At 40.4% G+C, this 17,939-nt stretch overlaps 1 protein-coding gene across 1 annotated transcript in view; it reads right to left on the bottom strand.

Moving 5' to 3' along the window:
* nudcd1 (NudC domain containing 1) overlaps nt 1-17,939 on the bottom strand; it is a 72,752-nt gene that overhangs the window by 5,122 nt on the left and 49,691 nt on the right. The window contains exon 10 of the mRNA XM_085148018.1: nt 363-8,851. Within this exon, the coding sequence (XP_085004144.1) occupies nt 8,562-8,851 (290 nt within the window). The 3' untranslated portion in view covers nt 363-8,561. The remainder of the gene's footprint in view (nt 1-362; nt 8,852-17,939) is intronic.

Below are 17,939 nucleotides of genomic sequence, written 5' to 3'. Positions count from 1 at the left end.
GCAGATTTCTTTTCTCATGTATTAATCACATATTTAATCATGTCACATTAGTTATAGTAATATCTCTTTCTCACTTTACTGTAGTAAGAGCACTCCTGCCACTACTTTACATGCATGTGGAAAGTTAACACAGTGAGGCCATTGTAATGGGAGACGTTAAACAGATAGTGAGGCTGAGGGAGGGGGGTATAGCCTGTATATAAGTCTGTCTGTATATAAGATGTAAGAGCGGTGGCCACAATTCAGAGATGGTCCTGGTGTTTCACTGGGATGTCTCTCTCCACATTGCAATGTGTTTATTAAACCCACTTCAAATCAAGCTCACTGGGTGTGTTGCAGGTTATTGTTAAAATTTCCATAACATATGCAATCCCTTTAAACATGCGTCTGCATATGAGTACGCAACTTTGCAAGCAAGATCTTAGCTATCAGAAGCTTTCTGTTTTCTGTTTGCAGTCTGTGTTATATTGCTCAATCGCATTTCAGCAGGCTTTGTATTGTAGATTTAAAAAATTCCATTGAAAAGCAAAAGGAGGAGAGTATTTGAAGAAATTCAATCTCAAAGCCTTCAGTTCTCGTCTGATGGCAATTTCCCTTTTTATTTCCTGTTTGTAAATTTATCTACGTTCACAAACACTGATGGGAACAGAAAACAGGAAGTCTTAGCCTGGATATCTACCGGCTTCACTGACAGATTATCAAGATGGTATTTGGTGAATTTCCAGATTGATTATTTTGTGCAGTGTCAACAAGGCAGAAAATCATCACTTTACTGTGCAGCTCCTGAGACCCTTTATCCTCATATAGGTTTTTCTCCATCTTATATTCCTACTTTGTTGAGCAGCGCTGGCTTTATTGTTTTATTCTGTAAAATAAACCAATTGTCTCCATATGCAAACACACTGTTAAAAAAAGAAGTGCGTAGAAACTACATAATGAAGTAAAATCTTCCTGTTCAAAGATGAAGCAGAGGTTTTGCATGTAGCAGGTCCAGCTAATCTCACACAGCTTGGAGAGATTGAAACTGCGCCCCAAACATGAGGTCAGGTCACAGGAGAGTGAAGCTTTACAGAGCTCCAAACAATCAGTCAGCTGTCATTCATTTACAGCTTGCTCATAAACACATCAATTGCTGGTGGAGAGTGAATACTGAAATGTCCTTAGATGGCCAGAGAGATAGATAGAAATGACTGTTAATGCTGCTCTGTAAATATTGGACTTGTAAATAAGTAACATTTGATCCTGATAAGTTGGTGTGTTGTTGCTGTCACGGTTCTGGGTCGGTTCGACCCAGCATTTTGAGTTTATTATGTTTTGGTTTATTTTTTGAATGATCGTTTTTGTTCCTCTTGTGCTTTGTCGATTATTATTAGAATTCTATCTTTCTGTTTATTCGTGGGCAGGATTTGTTGTCTCATGTATTGTTTGAGTTTCATGTATTATTTTCTGTCTGCCCCTCTGTATTGAGTCCGTGTCTTTGAGTAGTGATTTATGTTTCCTGTTTTATTGTGAAAGTCTTTGTCTTATGTTAGTGTGTGCAGCTTTGCTCCCCCTGTCTCGTTAGCCCTGTTCTCTCCCAGCTGTGTCTCCCTCCTGTTGCCCATTCCCTCATTACCACCCTGTGTATATAAACCCTGTGTTTTCCCGTGCTCGGTGTCGCGTCGTACCCTCAGATCCTGCCTGTGTGGTCCTGCTTGGTTTTTGTTTCATGACAGCAATAAAAGCTGTGGTTTCAGTTACATTTCGTCTCGGAGTCCTGCATTTGGTTCCACATTTCCACCTGCCCGCACACATAGCCCTGACAATTGCTGTCTTTACAGTCTATTTCAATCAGCAGTGGAAATAGCTCCAGGTACAAAATTCTACTGTGAACATTCATTTCAACTCAAAATGCACTCAGAAATAATTTGCAATGACAAACTAACAATACTCAGTTTTCCTGTCCATTCCAGTATACGTGTGAGAAACTGGCTAAAGATATAAATAAAGCCTTTTTTTCCTCAACACAAAGCATAAGTTCATTCAGCGTACATGATTATTACATTTCTATCTAGGATCCTCTAAAACTCTGACTGTTGACCACAGAGGCTATGCCGTTACAAGAAGAAGCCTTGTGGCACCTTAAATATATTTGTAAAATATAAAATACTAAAAACAGAGAGCTAACGGGGTTAGCTTGGCTTAAAAAACACAACAAAAGTTTTAAGGCGTTGCTTCCAGTTGTTATGCTAAATTAAGCTTGCTGACCTCTGCATTTCAGTGCTATTGACCTTCTCATTCACTTTTTTTGAAGACTGCATTGTTGTGTGTAATGAGCATCCATGCTCTCCTGGTCATCGGGGCAGAAGTCCAAGTAGAGATGCCCAGACTGTCGTCTCCTTGGCCGCCTCCTGCAGCTTTTCTCTGGGGACAGCAAGATGTGAACAAGCCACCCCAAGACACTGAACAAACCACTGAACTACTTCTTAAATGTTAGTCTGCAAAATGATTACAATGAAACTGATTGGGTCTTTGACAGAGTCTGCAGGCTATAATTTTCTGTGATTAAATCAATAAAAAAACTGGATTGTAAAAAAATCTTTCAATGAAATTTGAGATCCATTAATTAAAAACTGAGTAATCTGCCTCATTTCAAGTTGATGGCGCTTTCTGTGGTGATGTAGCATCCACCGTCCGTGGACAACCGATCATGCAGGTATGACATCAGCGACTCCCTAATTATTTTCATCCGTGGATTGATGCCATCCGGGTGGAGCTCCATTCATTACCAAAGAATGTGCAATCAACTCAGGACTAATTTACCTACACAAATCTCCTGCTGGGGAAGTATGTGGGTTTGTTTGTTTTAATTGTTTAATCATTTAAAAAGGTGCCAATTACACCTGCAGAGAAGTGCGTCACGAGGAGCTGAGCTTTAATCACAACCCAACTGTTTTTGTTTTTTCAAAACCTCTCAGATCTCCTCACAGTAAAACTGACAAATTAATGTTGTTACCATATACACCAGCGCTCTATTTGACAGAGATAAGCCTGTATTCAACTGAAACTTGATCTTTTTAACTTACTCTAATCCCTGTAGATTAAAGTAAGTCACTAACACGCTTTATTATCACTGAATGTATTTTGTATGTTGTGTATCCATCCTCTGCAAATCGCTACCTTACCATGGTGGAGTAGTTTGTGTATCCCAGGGATCCCAGGGGTTATGTTCACTGGGGGCTATTTGCCCCCAGTAGGGACCCTCATGGCAAACTGGTCTTGGGGCAGAGCCCAGACAAAGAGTGATTCAGAAGACCCCTATAAGTGTACAAACAAGGGAACAGTTCAGCCTTCCCGGGAAATGTTTTGCCTTTGTTCTGCAAGAAGCTGATTGTTATACAAGGGCACAAAACCTCAAAAAGGATAAGGGGCTAAGCTGCTGCAGACTTGTACCAGTCTGTACAATAAAGATGGATGTAGCTTCTTGGAATGGAGAGTCTAAAACATGGACGTGACCACCATTTTCATTTCTTGGAGCCAGAACATACCTTATATGGGTGAAGAGCTGGTACATCAAATTGCCAGCTAAAGCTAGCAGGGTTGGTTTGCAAGAGACATTCATAAACTGTACTGTCACACATATTGGTCAACTAGTACTAACATGTGCTCTAAAAGCCATCAAAAGGAAGAACACATCAAAGTCCCTGATTTTAACATGGGAGCCTCAGGTTGAGGCGTCATGACCAGTGGGTTATGTCCATCTTTTTGTCACAGTTTCGTGATGACAGACCATAACGCATAGACATAGCCACTGTGACGCTGTTGGCCAAAGCCATCTTGGTTTTCTGGAGTCTAATGTCATGTTTGAATGAGTTTTTCATCATATTTAGGCGAGAGAGGGAGCACTAAGACTAAGACACAGGTATTGGCTAATTAAACACACAGCACACCATATTATTTGGCTGATCACTGCATTAATACGTTTTCTGTCACGCCAGTGTGATGCTGTGTATTGCTTAGTACCTTTGTTCCTGCATTTTTGCTACGATGTGCTATACTGTACATCTTGGTCATCCACAATAAAAAAAAAAATACAGCTGTCATGCTGCAGTCTGTTAATGTGCCAACATATTTCTGCACTGCAGAGTGTACTGCAAAGCACAGATTCATCTGATCCTCACAGTGACCCTGTATCTACTTCTTGTGCTTTTCTTCTGCAGTGAGTTACATTTTAATCAGTTAACCTTGAAGAGCAATTTCATAAAGCAAATTATTTTAACCGAGCTTTATAAAAAGTTATTTGAACTGAAACGCTATAAGTCTCTGTAGCCTGCCACCACTGCACCACCCTTATTGTCTCTCCTATTTCATTATGATTGTATCCGTCTCTATATATGAATGAGTGTGCTCTGGTGGCAAAATATGAGTCAGATGCATGTCGCCGTCTCAGGAAACTTGATTTTAATTTAGAGTCAGACTGACCCTGCAGCGAGTGAAACTCATTCAGAGGAACTGATTAGATTTTTACCAAATTTATTGCTGTTAGCCACAGAAATGCTCTTTTAATAAAACTCCCTCAAATCTCAGTTTGTAAACTCAGGTGGTGTTTACCTGAAGACGGCAATATTAAGGTTTGGGAAATGCAGACTTTGAGCAGTTACAGTTTCTCATTCTCTAATTCTCTGCGGCTAGATGGCTTGACAACATGTTTTTTTTCCTTTCTTTGTGTCTGAGTAAAAACACAGCCCATCCTCAGAGACATTAGCAGCTTTGACAGGCTGCCTTCAAGTAATCTCGGGATGCTGGTACAGCTAATAAAAACAAGCGGTGCGTCCTAATGCAATTGCACACAAATAATTAAATAAAAACAGAGTGAAACTGGATTTTCCAGAGCAAAACAATTATATAGAAACTAGAAAAAGTTGATTACCCACAGCCTATTGTGGGTCTTTGTAGAGTCAAGGCAAATGGCTCAAAAAGCGTCAGAACTCAAGGGAACCGAGGGCACAAATTGTGGATAGTCTTTACAAAACTGCCCATTGTGAGAAACAAGCTAAATCGCTCAGGCAAACTGCTTTGACTCTGTAGTTTCATTAAGACGTGCGGCATCAGTCGTTCCACTTCATGCAACATTGGAAATCTCAAGGAATCAATATAGGTAATACTGCGATTGGTTAGAGCTATTCTTCTATACTTTGTGAATATTTGCAGGCTGATTTCTGATTATTGTTACCTTCAGTTGAACATGAAGAGACACTGATATAGATCCATTTCTCACAGAGGCTAAAGGTAATGTTGTGTTTAAGCTTTTTGCTTTTTCAGAGCCAGTCCCCCATGAACCTTTATTCTACTGCTTGTGCAGCTTTTTCTCTCTCTCTCTGCTTTTTCTTGTGTTACAATCACAAAAACAGCAAGCAGACCATCCCATTCTTTTTACAGAAAAGTCCATTAGTGTCTCTCTTCAACCTCTGCGTATTTCTTGGTCGATTGTATGAGTGGCCTTCTTCAAGGTTTCTTAAAGAAGAGGAAGAAAAGGTTGCTGCTGAACAAGCAGCAAGGCAAGACTCTAGCTTTGCCATAAAGATGTGAAGAATTTACAGCTAATGCAAACGGCAGCTTTTCTTGTGTTTGATGCTGGAGAAAACACACAAAAGTTTAAAGCGTGAACTCCATTCAACTCTATCCAGCTCAGATTTCTACAGTTTAATACATCAGAGGAAAAATATGTCAGACACAAAATATAGTCGTAGCTTGTATGACAAGAACAGCATTTCCATTTAAATGTTGCCCACCTTAAAAACGATGAGAAAAAAATACGACATGATTGCATTTTTTGGCCTCTTGAGATTTTAGGCTTGAAGAATAACCACTCTGTTCAAGATTGAGGCTGATGCAACAGAAGCCAGTGTGATGTGTGAAACATGTTTATGGAAATTTATGGAAATGAATAACAGCCTCTTTCATTTTTCTGATGATTGCAAATGAGCCAAAGAGAGGGATTTCCTCACCGTTCACATCCTCACTGACCATCTGACAATACTACAACCAAGCAGCCTCCAATGAACCACTTATTCATTATGAGAAATTTACACCATCCTGTTAAAAGAATGTATTTCATCGATTAACAAAAGTCAGTAGAAATGCAGAAATATATGTTTAAATCTACAGAAGTCATTCAATTAAAGTCTTCAAATATATGACCTGATTTTTTGAGGGTAGATGCAGCTGGTAAAGCTCATGATAACTAATGGCTCAATCACACTAGAGTAAAAGTAGGATAGCACCCTCTTGAGATTTTTTGCTGTCAGGCTCTGATTACAAGTAGTTATAGCCTACAAAGGTGGAGGGTGTTCAATCATCAACGATGCGGGCGATCATGGCTCAAGAGTTGGGCGTTTGTCTTGTAATCGGAAGGTTGCTGGTTCGAGCCCCGGCTCCGACAGTCTCGGTCGTTGTGTCCTTGGGCAAGACACTTCACCCGTTGCCTACTGGTGGTGGTGAGAGGGTCCGGTGGCGCCAGTGTCCGGCAGCCTCGCCTCTGTCAGTGCGCCCCAGGGTGGCTGTGGCTACACTGTAGCTTGCCATCACCAGTGTGTGAATGTGTGTGTGAATGGGTGGATGATTGTGTATAGTGTAAAGCGCTTTGGGGTCCTTAGGACCAAGTAAAGCGCTATACAAATACAGACCAGACCATTTAACCTCTTGGAAACCAATTTTGATTGCAAACCAGTTGCACAGGTTGCCTAGTGGGAGGCAACTTGTCTCCAAAAAAATTGCGGTCCGACTCGGACTGACTGCAATAAGTCTCAGACAGACTGGTGAAGACTTACAAATAGTTGCAAGGTCTGCCTGCACCAATGGGAACAACTCATCTGTGAAGGCGATATTCCTACATAAAGGTCTCCATGTCATTTTGCAATCTTAGCCTTGATCTGCAGCAAATACACATCTATTTGTGGAGGAATTTGTGTTTCAAACCTATGAGTCTGATTGTAAGTATTTAATATGAATTTCTGTGCATGCAGATGGCATCGAATTTGCAATATTTTTCCAAGTTATCAGTTAACAGTGCTCGCTGCATTATCACAGATGTAATTGCCAGCATAACCCCATTCAACAGACAGCAGAACGACTCCATCTTATTCCCGCATTTAGTGCAACTGACCTAGCCAAGGTCTTCGAAGCAACGATTTCAAAGGCAGCAAAATCACAAGTTCATTCCAAATGGTAACAATGATTTTGGTTGGACTGCTTTATCAAACCGTTAAGATTAATGGTTTATGTCTTAGTGAAATTTTGTATTACATTATTACTTTAAATGTTACACAACATAACATAATAAATGAAATATCTTTATTGGATAAAGCGAGGTTCAAAATTTGTATTTGATTTGATAGATTTAAATCAAAGTTTTCTCAGAGGGGAGTATATCTTTTTTGAATCAGCTCAGATATCAGACTGACAGGAGGAAACACATCTATATTCGCCATGGTTTAAGGAAAAAATGTGCAATACACACTTTGTAAAAATCTTCAGGACAGAGACAGGAACTAGAAAGTTTTCTGAATTTAGATGAAGTATAACGTTCCATCAGTTTTACTGGAAATGAGAATTCAAATATTAAGTAACAGAAAGGACATTCCTCTGATTATGTGACAAACTGAGCTGTGTAGGAGTATGTTGTGCGACTTAAGTTAGCACAACATGTAACGAGCAAAGACTTAAACACGCCAGTGTGTACCAACATCCTTGTTTTTTGGGGGTTTTTTTTAGAATTGTTGTCGGTCAGTTAATGAACTACAAACAAAGTGACAGACCGCACCTAAAGCTGTAACGCTGCACGAGCTCGACATGTGTGGAGAAAGGAGACCTGAAGAACTGAAGCAGAGCATCGATACAATAAAACACTGAAGTTTATCACATGAGACTGAACTGATCCAGTATCGCTGCAGTGTTTAGCTGATGTTTATGGTACTCATGGTGCCTTGTTTCTCTGCGTCTCTACACTAATAATAATTTACTAAAACTATTTGCTAACACTAAACAATTTGCAGAATGCATGAGTGCCTTTAATACTTACTTAGATTAAATGTTCGGTTACATGTTTATTCATATGTTATATATATGTCATTATGCTAATAAAGAATTTTACTGCAAATAGGTAAATTGCATAAATGTCCTAAAGAACATAAAAATAAACACCTACATGTATGTTTTGGATTTATTCGCAGAGTGGTTTGAAAGAAGTCGAGTTATGGAAGCCAAATAGTCCAAATATGTTTCTCCCTGTGATATGTGCCTCATTTACATTCATGTCAGTGATCCAGCCACAGAGGGAAAAAATCAATTCAAGAAACATTTATTTTCCACTTTTTTCTGTAAGAACATGATTTTTCACTTCTTGATCATGTCGAATTTTGTAACACACAGAAGACATCTGAAAAGGGAAACACGGGGAGGGGTTCATCCCGCACAAAAAGCACAAAGGATCATTTTTCAGCTCAAGCAGATAATCAGCCTTCAGTGTGGAATGATGGAGCTCTCAGGGGGTAGTGAGATGAAAATCTAACAGAGTCCCAAATCTAATTATTATTGACCTTTAGAACAAAGAGATTACTGGAGGTCAGGATGTACAGTCTCTCATTGGTCGCTCTGAAGCCCAGGATTGGTTTGTCGGAGTCCAGGCTGGCCACCTGTTGCTTGGCAACCTGTCCTACCTGACGGCCCTGCTTCCTGTTGAAGAGGACGGTCTCCACCGGGGAAGGCTGGCGGTAGATGAATGCACGGCGGAGACATTCACACAGTGAAGCGTAGGAGAAGTTTGGAGCGCAGGTGGCAAACTTCTTATCTCGTTTGGATGCCTGGACATAACCTGCAAAAACAAATAAATATAAGATCAGAGACATGCAGGGACAGTTTCTAACCTTCACTTTATACTGTCTCACTGAGGCTGGCTCCAAACACAAGTTGGCAAAAATATGAAAACTCATATTCATCTTTATAGCAAATCGTTCTGTGCAAGTAGCATTTTTTAAATAACGTACTTATTAAATTTGGTGTAAGTAAGTTAAACTTTATTTATATAGCACCTTTCAAGATAAAAATCACAAAGTGCTTCACAGAAGCTAAAACCTAAAAATAAAAATCAACCAAAAGCTTTAAGTTTAAAAAGATGAGTTTTTAGCTGTTTTTTAAAAGCGACCACTGAGTCCACAGATCTCAGGCTCAAAGGGAGAGAGTTCCACAATCTGGGGGCCGCAGTTCCAAAAGCTTTGTCGCCTTTTGTTTTCAGCCTCGTGTGTTGGACAGCAAGCAAGCCCTGGTCACATGACCTCAGGGACCTGCTGGGAATGTATGGATGTAAAAGTTCACTTATATATGTTGGTGCTTGTCCGTGCAGAGCCCTGAAAGTCAAGGTCAAAACCTTAAACTGGATTCTGAATTTAACGGGGAGCAGTGCAGCTGAATCAGCAGGGGTGTGACATGGGAAAACTTGGAGGACTTGGTCAGAAGCTTTGCAGCAGCGTTCTGAACAACTTGCAGACGCTCCAAAGAGGCTTTACATAAACAAGTAAACAAAGAATTACAATAGTCCAGACGAGATGAAACAAAAAAAGTCTCAGGTTGCAGGCACTAGCTGTCTCTTCACCTCAATTAATTCAAGTCACTGAAGTGGACGTGTCGGCCATATCCATCCAATAAGTCCGTGCTTCAGATTAAGTGAAATTCTATTATTTAATTTATCTGTTAGTCGTTTCTGTGATCTACAGGACTACATTAGACAACAGCTGCCTAAATGGCAGGGTTGCCAGCTGGTGTAGCTCACGTGGGTCTTACAGGTTATAAAAACTGGCTCAGATGAACTCTTCACCTGGCATCATTTGTTAGTTTATGTTTAACATGCTCCGTTTTATTTAAGTAAACATCCTGTGTCGACTTCCACGTATAAACAGATAGGTGTGTCTGTGCTGGGCTTGGCTGATAACTAAGGTACAGTTATGGGTACGCTGGTACAGTTTATAAGCGCAGCTTGCTAGGCTTAGCCGATAACTTCCACGCTTTCAACTAAATATAGTCACGAGGAAAAGATGGCAGAAGTCATAAAGTAATAGTGGAGGCTTAAAAAGCCACAAGCCACAGTGGATTGTCACGGTGGATATATCCTCCTTCTCTCTGTGGAGGAAACCAACTACTTAAATTCTAAGACAATATCTTTGTGATGGCATGATTGTTTCGGATTGTTGGAGTATTTTTCTACCTCAACAGCTACTATCTGAAGAAGCGAGGAGATGGAGCTGCTAGTGAGAGGAAAAGAAATCTTTTTTTTTTTGGTCTTTCAGGCCTGGAAATAGCACAGGCGTGAAGTGCTGTAGAGTGCTGTGGCGCATTGTGTCGATATGTGGTTGGCCTGGCTGCTGCTGGCGTGGGCTTGAACATAGAGAATAACACACACACTGTTCCACAGTCATGTGTTTCTGACTTAATGCAACATTCTCAGTAAGAGGCACTTACATTTTGAAATAACTGAAGTAATTCAGAACCAGGAAGGTTGTGAATAATCTGTCTTATCTTTGAATCTCACAAATGGAAATATTTCCCTTATGAGCCACACTCCCCAAACTACAGATAAACAAAGATCACATATGGCATCTGAGATTGTTTTGAGTTTCTACACAGTACGGTTTTTTCCTGTATTCAATGTAATTATTGTTCGAACGCACAGGAGGGAAATGCAGCTCTTTTCCGTAGCTGCTGGTCCAGGACTTGAAACTAACTTGTTACAGGATCAATCTACCTGCCACTACCCATAACCCCACTCTCTCCATCTAATAGCCAAGCGCAAAAAGGTTTTTGTTTTTCCTATGGCATAGTTTTGCTGCACAAAGCTCCAGGCGCGGATCCAAATCACAGTATTGGGTGAGGAGAGGTTTAAAAATCTACCCCGGAGTAGCAATGACAAAAACACAGCTGAGGAAAAAGCTAATTGCAGGACGAATAAGAACTCAAGTGAAGCTAAAATATTTCAGTCCCCCCAAACATTCCTCAGAGATCCATGTTTTTAGAAGGCTGTTCAATACAGAAAGCAGACGTGTGATCAATGAGCCAGAGAATTCAATTAGCTAGAAAGAGAACGAACCATGGCAGACATGTTCAGTTAATAGTTACAGATACTGAAAAGGTCTAAATAGATGTAACAGAAAGAAAAGAAATAGTCACTGATTCATTCATTATTTAAGTGATTTATCAAATTACTGTAAATACAAAGAATTTTCCAGTTTCAGCCTCTTGAATATAAAATCAGAGATAATTAAATTCCTTTAAAGATGCCACCTTTGATATTTGGACAATTAATCAATAAGTCAGTTAGTTTGGCAGTGATGCTTTAAATCATGTTAAAAGCTGAAACACTGACAAAGCTTTTCTTTTTTAAACTGGCAGCCTGTGCAGGACAACAGCAAGGACAGGCTCCAAAATCCTGAACTGCATAAGTAGTTAAGAAAATGGATGGATGGACGGTCACTTCTTAAGCTTCGAACAACACAAGTCTTTGATCATTTGCTTTCACTGAACTGGAAATTGCATATTTGCCAAGGTCACTTCAAGAAGACCAAAGAGCTGGGCCAAAAGCACAAAACAGTCATTCTTACTCATCTGATTTATAAAGATGTTTATAAGTGTCGAGTCATTTTCATACTGGGAGATGTGCACAGGCCTGATTTGCACTCCCACAGTTTGCATTCGTCCGTGTAGCTGCACTAGCTATTACATCTGTCAGTGTGAAGCGCTGCAAAGACAAACAGCTATTTCAGCTGTGTCAGTGAGTTTCTGCACCTGCAGCAAACCGGCTTTCATTAGCCGTGTAAACCTGTAAAATCAATAGTAGCGACATCCTAATAATCAGAATCAAATACAGAAAATGCTGAATTCTTCATTGGAAAACATTTTACCTATATAAACTACATAAATTAAAAAGACCACCCCATAGAAAGAAACAGTTGGATGTTAATGAGAGTTCATGATTATTCGTAAATAACTGAGTTACTAAATGCTCCTCTAATTGCACCGAAGGCTTCCATCCACCATCGTTTATTTTATCGTCTCATCACATCAGCCACATGACTCTAGAAATGTCAGACAGTGCTGTAAAGTTTCATTTAAATGAGTGCGTCTTATCACTTATAAATACCAGGTTGCTCCAGTATGCCTTCTCATATGCACACACCGTTTGTACATCTGCTCCCTGATATTAGTGCCAGTGAGACTTTATTGTTGCTCTGCTGCTGAAAAACAAATTATCTTTCACTCTTGCAATCTGATGAGCCACTTCCTGCATGCCTAAGATTTCCCATCTGACACCACGGCAATTCAAAAACGCAAAACCAGCGATTTCTCTCCTGCAGCTCAACATTTGTCCTTAATAAAATTAGCTTGTGTAGTTGTGTAGTGTTGTGTAGCAGAGCCTTAAGCAGCACAATCAATACTAAACACACTACAGGTTTATAGATTTCAAATCTCTGAAAAGTATTATCTAAGGAAACATATCAAACACACACACAGATATATTTAAGAGCTTCAAAACACCAATCATGGAATGGAAGCACACATTAACCACACTGTGGTTTCATTATTGTGAAAATAAAAACAAAAACAGCACCGTTGCCCTCACATATATACCACTGTCCCAAGTTTAAATCACCTTCTACCTGACCAATAAGCATTTAGGGACACCAGCTTTAAACCAACAGGAGTGTCTGTTATTGGGCGCTGTCACTTGGTGTTCGCTCGCTCGCTCTGTGGTATAGTATCGCTTCCTGTTCCTGCTCAAACACAGTGGTGTTTCTGAGTAGCTTATTTGCTTAGCAGTTTAATTAACAACTTTTAAATACATTCTTTTTTCACAGTATAATCTTCACGTGCTTCATCCGAAGCACACTTTCTGTGTACTCACTACCTAATTTATAGTATTCACTCACTGTCTCTGTACTGTTTTGCTAGCTTAGCTCGTAGCCGACCCGTTAGCACCATGGCTACTTCACTTGTCCCTTCTGCACTTTCTTGCTCATTGTGTCAGATGTTTAGTTACTCCTCAGCCTCCTTTAGCAGTAATGATATCTGTAACAAATGTAGCATATTTGCAGCTCTGGAGGCCAGGATTACTGAACTGGAGACTCTGCTTTGCACCCTTCTCTCACCCTTAGCTAGCCAGGCCCCTGTAGCTGGTGCAGCCGAAGATAGCGTAGGCCCCGCTAGCTGTTCCCCGGCAGACCCCAAGCAGCTGGGGAAAGACGGCTGGGTAACGGTGAGGAGGAAGCGTAGTCCTAAACAGAAGCCCCAGGTACACCACCAACCCGTTCATTTGTCTAACCGTTTTTCCCCACTTGGTGACACACCCGCCGGGGGTCAAACTCTGGTAATTGGTGATTCTGTTCTCAGACATGTGAAGCTAGAGACACCGGCAACCATAGTCAATTGTCTTCCAGGGGCCAGAGCAGGCGACATTGAAGGAAATTTAAAACTGCTGGCTAAGGGTAAACGTAAATTTAGTAAAATCATAATTCACGTCGGCAGTAATGACACCCGGTTACGCCAATCGGAGGTCACTAAAATCAATATTGAATCGGTGTGCAACTTTGCCAAAACAATGTCGGACTCTGTAGTTTTCTCTGGTCCCCTCCCCAATCAGACCAGGAGTGACATGTTTAGCCGCATGTTCTCCTTAAATTGCTGGCTGTCTGAGTGGTGTCCCAGAAACGATGTGGGCTTCATAGATAATTGGCAAACCTTCTGGAGGAAACCTGGTCTTGTTAGGAGAGATGGCATCCATCCCACTTTGGATGGAGCAGCTCTCATTTCTAGAAATATCGACAAATTTATTAAACCCCTCAAAATATGACTATCCAGAGTTGGGACCGGGAAGCAGAGTTGCAGTCTTACACGCCTCTCTGCAGCTTCTCTCCTCCTGCTACCCCCCCAAAAACCCATCTCCATAGAGACTGTGTCTGCTTCCAAAAAGACAAAAAACAAACTAAAAACCAGCAACAAACAACTTAAACATTTACAAAGAAAGAATAATACAGTATCCACACCTGAACCAAAGAGTAAAACAGTGAAATGTGGATTATTAAATATTAGGTCTCTCTCCTCCAAGTCTCTGTTAGTACATGACTTAATAATTGATCAACAAATTGATTTACTCTGCCTTACAGAAACCTGGTTGCAGCAGGATGATTATGTTAGTTTAAATGAATCAACACCCCCGAGTCATTCTAACTACCAGAAATCTCGAAGCACAGGTCGAGGGGGCGGTGTGGCAGCAATTTTTCACACCAGTCTATTAATTAATGAAAGACCAAGACAGACTTTTAATTCATTTGAAAGCCTGATGCTTAACATTGTCCACCCCAGCTGTGAAACTCAGAAACCAGTCTTACTTGTTATCATCTATCGTCCACCTGGGCCTTACACAGAGTTTCTGTCTGATTTCTCAGACTTTATATCTAATTTAGTTCTGAGCTCAGATAAAATAATTATTGTGGGTGATTTTAACATCCATGTTGATGCTAAAAATGACAGCCTCAACATGGCATTTAATCTGTTGTTAGACTCGATTGGTTTCTCTCAAAATGTAAAAGAACCCACCCACCACTTTAATCACACTCTAGATCTTGTTTTAACATATGGCATAGAAACTGAACATTTAACAGTGTTTCCTGAAAACCCTCTCCTGTCTGATCATTTCTTGATAACATTTACATTTACAATAATTGACTACGCAGCAGTGGAGAGTGGACTTTTTCAAAGTAGATGTCTTTCTGAAAGCGCTGTAACTAAGTTTAAGAATATAATCCAGCCACTGTTATCATCATCAATGCCCTGTATCAACACAGAGCAGAGCAGCTATCTGAACGCTACCCCAACAGAGGTCGATTATCTTGTTAATAATTTCACCTCCTCACTACGTACGACTCTGGATACTGTAGCTCCAGTGAAAACTAAGGTCTCTAATCAGAAGTACCTGACCCCGTGGTATAATTCTCAAACACGTACCCTAAAGCAGATGACTCGTAATCTGGAGAGGAAATGGCGTGTCACAAATTTAGAGGATCATCATTTAGCCTGGAGAAATAGTTTGTTGCTTTATAAGAAAGCCCTCTGCAAAGCCAGAACAGCTTACTACTCATCACTGATTGAAGAAAATAAGAACAACCCCAGGTTTCTCTTCAGCACTGTAGCCAGGCTGACAAAAAGTCAGAGCTCTTTTGAGCCAACCATCCCTTTAACGTTAACTAGTGATGACTTCATGAACTTCTTCACAAATAAAATTTTTATCATTAGAGAAAAAATTACCAATAATCATCCCACAGATGTAATATTATCTACAGCTACTCTTAGTACCATTGATGTTAAGTTAGACTCTTTTTCTCCAATCGATCTTTCTGAGTTAACTTCAATAATTACTTCCTCCAAACCATCAACGTGTCTTTTAGACCCCATTCCTACAAAACTGCTCAAAGAAGTCCTGCCATTGATTAATTCTTCGATCTTATATATGATCAACCTATCTCTAATAATCGGCTATGTACCACAGGCCTTCAAGGTGGCTGCAGTTAAACCTTTACTCAAAAAGCCATCTCTAGACCCAGCAGTCTTAGCTAATTATAGGCCAATCTCCAACCTTCCTTTCATATCAAAAATCCTTGAAAGAGTAGTTGTCAAACAGCTAACAGATCATCTGCAGAGGAATGGTTTATTTGAAGAGTTTCAGTCAGGTTTCCGAGCTCATCACAGCACAGAAACAGCTTTAGTGAAGGTTACAAATGATCTTCTTATGGCCTCTGACAGTGGACTCATCTCTGTGCTTGTCCTTCTTGACCTTAGTGCAGCATTCGATACTGTTGACCATAATATCCTATTAGAGCGATTAGAACATGCTGTAGGTATTACAGGTATTGCACTGCAGTGGTTTGTATCATATCTATCTAATAGACTCCAATTTGTGCATGTAAATGGAGAGTCCTCTTCACACACTGAGGTTAATTATGGAGTTCCACAGGGTTCAGTGCTAGGACCAATTCTGTTTACATTATACATGCTTCCCCTAGGCAGCATCATTAGAAGACATAGCATACATTTTCACTGCTATGCAGATGACACTCAGCTCTATCTGTCCATGAAGCCAGATAACACACACCAATTAGTTAAACTGCAGGAATGTCTTAAAGACATAAAGACTTGGATGGCCACTAACTTTCTGCTTCTTAACTCAGATAAAACTGAGGTTATTGTACTTGGCGCTGAAAAGCTTAGAAATATGGTATCTAACCAGATTCTTACTCTGGATGGCATTACCTTGGCCTCCAGTAACACTGTGAGGAACCTTGGAGTCATTTTTGACCAGGATATGTCCTTCAACGCACATATTAAACAAATATGTAAGACTGCGTTCTTCCATTTGCGCAACATCTCTAAAATTAGAAATATCCTGTCTCAGAGTGACGCTGAAAAACTAGTTCATGCATTTATTACTTCCAGGCTGGACTACTGCAATTCATTATTATCAGGATGTCCAAAAAACTCACTGAAAAGCCTTCAGTTAATCCAAAATGCTGCAGCAAGAGTACTGACAGGGACTAGAAAGAGAGAGCATATTTCTCCTGTTTTGGCTTCCCTTCATTGGCTTCCTGTTAAATCCAGAATTGAATTCAAAATCCTGCTCCTCACATACAAGGTCTTAAATAATCAGGCCCCATCTTATCTTAATGACCTTATAGTACCATATTACCCTATTAGAGCACTTCGCTCTCGCTCTGCAGGCCTACTTGTTGTTCCTAGAGTATTTAAAAGTAGAATGGGAGGGAGAGCCTTCAGTTTTCAGGCCCCTCTTCTGTGGAACCAGCTTCCAGTTTGGATTCGGGAGACAGACACTATCTCTACTTTTAAGATTAGGCTTAAAACTTTCCTTTTTGCTAAAGCATATAGTTAGGGCTGGACCAGGTGACCCTGAATCCTCCCTTAGTTATGCTGCAATAGATGTAGGCTGCCGGGGGATTCCCATGATGCATTGAGTTTTTCCTTTCCAGTCACCTTTCTCACTCACTATGTGTTAACAGACCTCTCTGTATTGAATCATATCTGTTATTAATCTCTGTCTCTCTTCCACAGCATGTCTTTTATCCTGTCTTCCTTCTCTCACCCCAACCGGTCGCAGCAGATGGCCGCCCCTCCCTGAGCCTGGTTCTGCCGGAGGTTTCTTCCTGTTAAAAGGGAGTTTTTCCTTCCCACTGTCGCCAAAGTGCTTGCTCATAGGGGGGTCATATGATTGTTGGGCTTTTCTCTGTATCTATGAAGCGCCTTGAGGCGACATTTGTTGTGATTTGGCGCTATATAAATAAAATTGAATTGAATTGAATTGAATTGAATTGAATATTATCCATCTGCCCAAAGAAAAACAGCCTGAGCAGGTGGGTCACACTACAAAGCAAGGCCATAACAATGCAGTGGTACTGCCTCATTTACATGAATAGAGGGGCCATAAACTCCATCACTGCATGCTGGAAATTCTTGTGGCGTTTTCATTTATAAAGACTATAAGACCACATAGTTATAGCTACTATAATTATGGTTGTTATGGTTATAGTAAAAGAGCCTGTGCCACCTTACTCCATAGTTCTTTTCTTCTCTTATTTTTGGCATTTGACAGTCAAATTATCTCTTTACTTTGCAGGAAAACCCTACCTCTGCAAACTGAAGTATTTAAGACATTAAAAACTTTTTAAGGACTCTTTCACATAAATACATTTAATGGTGGTGTGGCATAGTCGTTTCTAGTATGTTACAGTGATCTCTGGTGCTCAAGCATCCACATTTTGAGTCCTGTTTCTCTCTGTGCCTTGTTCCGACTCATTGAGGTAATTTCCGGAAATATCACCAGGGATCCATCTGCAGTCTAAATTGGATGA

Source organism: Neolamprologus multifasciatus, chromosome 22, assembly GCF_963576455.1.
Source record: "Neolamprologus multifasciatus chromosome 22, fNeoMul1.2, whole genome shotgun sequence".
In the NCBI taxonomy this organism is placed as follows: Eukaryota; Metazoa; Chordata; class Actinopteri; order Cichliformes; family Cichlidae; genus Neolamprologus; species Neolamprologus multifasciatus.
This window is presented reverse-complemented; position numbering and strand designations above follow the sequence as displayed.